General features: G+C 48.1%; 1 protein-coding gene across 2 annotated transcripts in view; it reads right to left on the reverse strand.

Moving 5' to 3' along the window:
- Dstyk (dual serine/threonine and tyrosine protein kinase) overlaps positions 1-982 on the reverse strand; it is a 49,403-nt gene extending 48,421 nt beyond the window's left edge. The window contains exon 1 of one of the 2 annotated variants that reach the window (XM_050147738.1): positions 541-982. In XM_050147738.1, the coding sequence (XP_050003695.1) occupies positions 541-805 (265 nt within the window). In that variant the 5' untranslated portion in view covers positions 806-982. The remainder of the gene's footprint in view (positions 1-540) is intronic. The other variant, XM_050147739.1, reaches the window with a different exon arrangement.
- Between the last annotated feature and the right edge of the window lie 2,604 nt (positions 983-3,586).

The raw sequence follows: 3,586 nt of genomic DNA on the forward strand, positions 1-3,586 counted from the left end.
CAAGTCTAGAAGGGCAAGTTCTTTAAGGGCTCAGGACCGCCCCCCTCAACCCCCAACAACAACAACAAAAAGTCTTCCTTAACTCTTTGACGATAAGCGCAAGTAACATCTCTGGCCAATTAATTGCTGGCACCCATTAGATGTATTTTCCTTCGGCGACTCCAAATCCTATTTAGAGGACATCTTCACAGGGCTGCCTCTAGACTGCATTTTACACTCTCAAAGCCCACGCGTGCAAACATCCCAGTGCAGTCCCAAGGCGTCCAGGGACTCCAGGAACACCCAGCCTAATGCCTAACTGGGAGGACTCGGCCTCCTAACAGTGCACCCCCAACTCAAAGAACCTTCTCGGGTTCTGCCTCCCTGTCTCGAGCCCTCGCCACCTCTCCCCAGGGATGTCCTTCCACTTCATCTCAGATCCCCGCGGCCCAGGCCCCGCGCCGCGGCCCACTCCCACCCGCCGCCTCCTCCTGGGCTTGTTTTGCTGACACGAGTGCCACCCTCCAATTTTCCTCTCTGCTTCGGGCCTGTCCTCCTTACCCGCTGGCAGCGGGGCTTCGGCGACGTCGCCGGCAGGGCCAGGCTCCGCCGCGCCGCCACCCGCGGGGGAGGAGGGACAACTGTGACTGTGGGAGCACTTGATGTCGCGGAAGAACTTCTGGGTCTCTCGCAGGTTCTGCCGCAGCCGTCCCAGGTAGCGGCGGTAGCGGCCGAAGCCCCGGCACAGCTCGCGGATCATTCCGCCGCCTCCCGGGCCGGGGCCTGACACGGACTCGCCGGCCCACGGCAGTCCGTCGGCCTCCATCGCTCAGCCCGCTGTCTCCGCGGCTAGCTGCGCCGCTGGTCCGGCCCCCTCCGCCCGCCCCCTAGCGCTCGGCGAAGGCGGAATCCGCCTCCCGACGCCCCTGCCGGCACTCAACCGGGCCTCCAGCCTCCGTCACCGCCACCGCAGAAAGTCAGGGCGCCCAGCACTGGCCAGAACCTTTCTCCGCTCCCCCGCGGAGCGAGGGAAGCGCTCACCGAGGCACCGCCGTTGCGCGGGCTCCTGGGACTTGTAGTTTGGACTGGGTGGAATGCCACGCGCCCACGGGAAAGCGCGGGAGCGGGTGGACCCGACTGCTATCACTCTGTGCCTATACTCGTTTCGTTTAAAGTGTATTCTTGCTCTGTACACAAGTCCCTAACGAAAGGCAAAAACAGTGGGGTCCGAACGCCGGTAGATGTGGGATACCCCGAATCAGGTCGAAAGATTTTAAAAGTCTAAAGAGGAAACAAGACTGAGGCCAGAATATCTGTATGGATACCCCAAATGGACACAACAGATACTAGAGAATTGATTGAAAACAACCTGGGAATAGCGAAAAGTCTCCTGTTTGTGTCACAGTCTATGTTTTCTTTCTTTCCTGCTCTAGATGTGGAAGAGGGGTTGTGAAAGGGTGGATGAGATATAAAAGAAAGGACTGTTGGTTTCTTGTAGAGCCAGCTGGTTAAAGGGAAGTTGAGGTCTGCAGCCTTCTGAAGCTTTCAGATTATCTTACGAGGCTTCTGCCAGTGTGGCAAACTTCCATCACTCAGACTGTGACTGTCCCGAACTGTGTAACAATCACAAAAGACAGAACTTGACACCAGTCACCTCTTTACCTTTTTCCTGACACACGCGCACACACACACCTTGCCTTGTAACTTTAGGCAAGACCCTGTTTTATCAACTGTGACATCTGGACTACTTGATCTCTAAGGCTTTTCTGGTCCATAAGTCTAGCTTTACAATTTTACTTACACACCCAGCTCATTGTATCTTAAGTAACCTGGGCTCTTCACTAAATGATGTCATTATATTAGATTAATTCGATGTGAAATGTGAAGGCTTGAACAGGAACTTGTAGCGCTTTCTAAAAGTCCACCCATTCGAATGAATCTGCACTTCGATGTAGGCTAGCTGCAAGGAGGGAGCCCCACATTCCTTCCCATCTACTTCTTCCTTTGTGCATTCTCCACAGCCCATTCCTCTCCTCTATGAGATTGCATTCCCCATGCTTCCCAAAAGACTCAGTAAAGCAGAAGTGAAAACACAAAATGGTAGTTCCAAGAAAAGAAAGTTGATAGTGGTCTTTATAAATAGAACAGGGGCTGGGTGTGGTGGCCCATCCCTTTAATGCCAGCACTTGGGAGGCAGAGGCATGTGGGTCTCTGTGAGTTCAAAGTCAGCCTGATCTACATGTGAGTTTCAGGCTAGCCAGGGACACAGAGTTAGACCCTGCCTCTATTCTAACAAAGCAGTGTGTGAAGATTCTTCACATAAAAGAATTTCCAGTTAAGGGGATCAGCGGAGAAAACACTCAGCCTGGAAGATGGATCTTTCTGGATGAGATACACACAGTGAGACGTACCTGTAATCCCAACCCTCAGGAGGCTGAGGAAGGATAATCACAAGTTTATGACCAGCCTGGACTACATAGCTAGACCTCATCTCAACATCACAAAGCTATTCATTGGTACCTAATATTTTAAAAATAAGTAGGAAGGGACTGGAGAGATGGTTCAGTGGTTAAACGCACTGACTGTTCTTCCAGGGGTCCAGGGTTCAATTCCCAGTGTCGACAAGGTGGCTAACATCTGTCTGTAACTCCCGGGGACCTGATGCCTTCTTCTGGCCTTCATGGGCACTTCTCACTTGGTGTACAGACATATAGGCAAAACAGTTATAGACTCAGAATAAAAATAAATCTCAAAAAATTAAGTTAGAGGTTGAGGAAGGAGGATGGTGAGGTTTAAAGTCTGCCTGGGGTACATAGCAAGTTCCAAGCCAGACTTAGGTAGTAAGACCTGTCTCAAAAAAAAAAAAAAGATATAAGAATTCATACAAATTTCAGTTGATATAAATGGTACATGAGGAAAACTAAATCTCCTTTAGATTTTCTTTTTTTTTGAATAAACAAGTTTTATTTGTAAATTTAGTCAACATACATAATTGACCTAAAAACTTCAATAGGATACTTTTAAAAACCACTTGAAGGCCATCTCTATAAAAGGGATTTTGCCAGGACAGTAACCAGGTGTAACCTAACCCATCTTCATTGGCAAGAGATCCAATAAGCTGAAGCTGTTCTCTCACCCTCATGTTTAAACTCCACAAGGGAAAAACAAATTCTCCGTTTTTCCCCTTAAAGATTAAAAAACAAAACAGAACCTAATCCAGATAGAAGACCAAACAACACAATGAAAGCTGCACTAACTAGATTAGTAACAGGTGATGCTGGTGTCAATAGCTTGTTATTTTACTGTAGAGCCCTTATAAATCCCCGTTAGTGTATGTTACCAGCTGGAGGGTTAGTTAACGTGTGGTAGAATGAGGACTTATGCAAGGTTTAATACGCATAGCATTTTCTACTTTGTTAAAAACAAATGCAGTCTAGTCAGGAAATACCAACTGGACTAATTACACACACCTTAATGACAAGACTCCCCACCACTTGTGAATGTAAAACATTTAATTTAAAAATGTTGAACACTACAATATATAAAATAGCTATTATAAATGCACATAGTGTATTCTATAGCTGCCAGGTTTACTTTTTTTTTTTTT

This window comes from Alexandromys fortis, unplaced genomic scaffold (genome assembly GCF_014885135.2).
Source record: "Alexandromys fortis isolate MF-2015 unplaced genomic scaffold, M_Fortis_MF-2015_v1.1 scaffold_58, whole genome shotgun sequence".
NCBI classification, from domain to species: domain Eukaryota; kingdom Metazoa; phylum Chordata; class Mammalia; order Rodentia; family Cricetidae; genus Alexandromys; species Alexandromys fortis.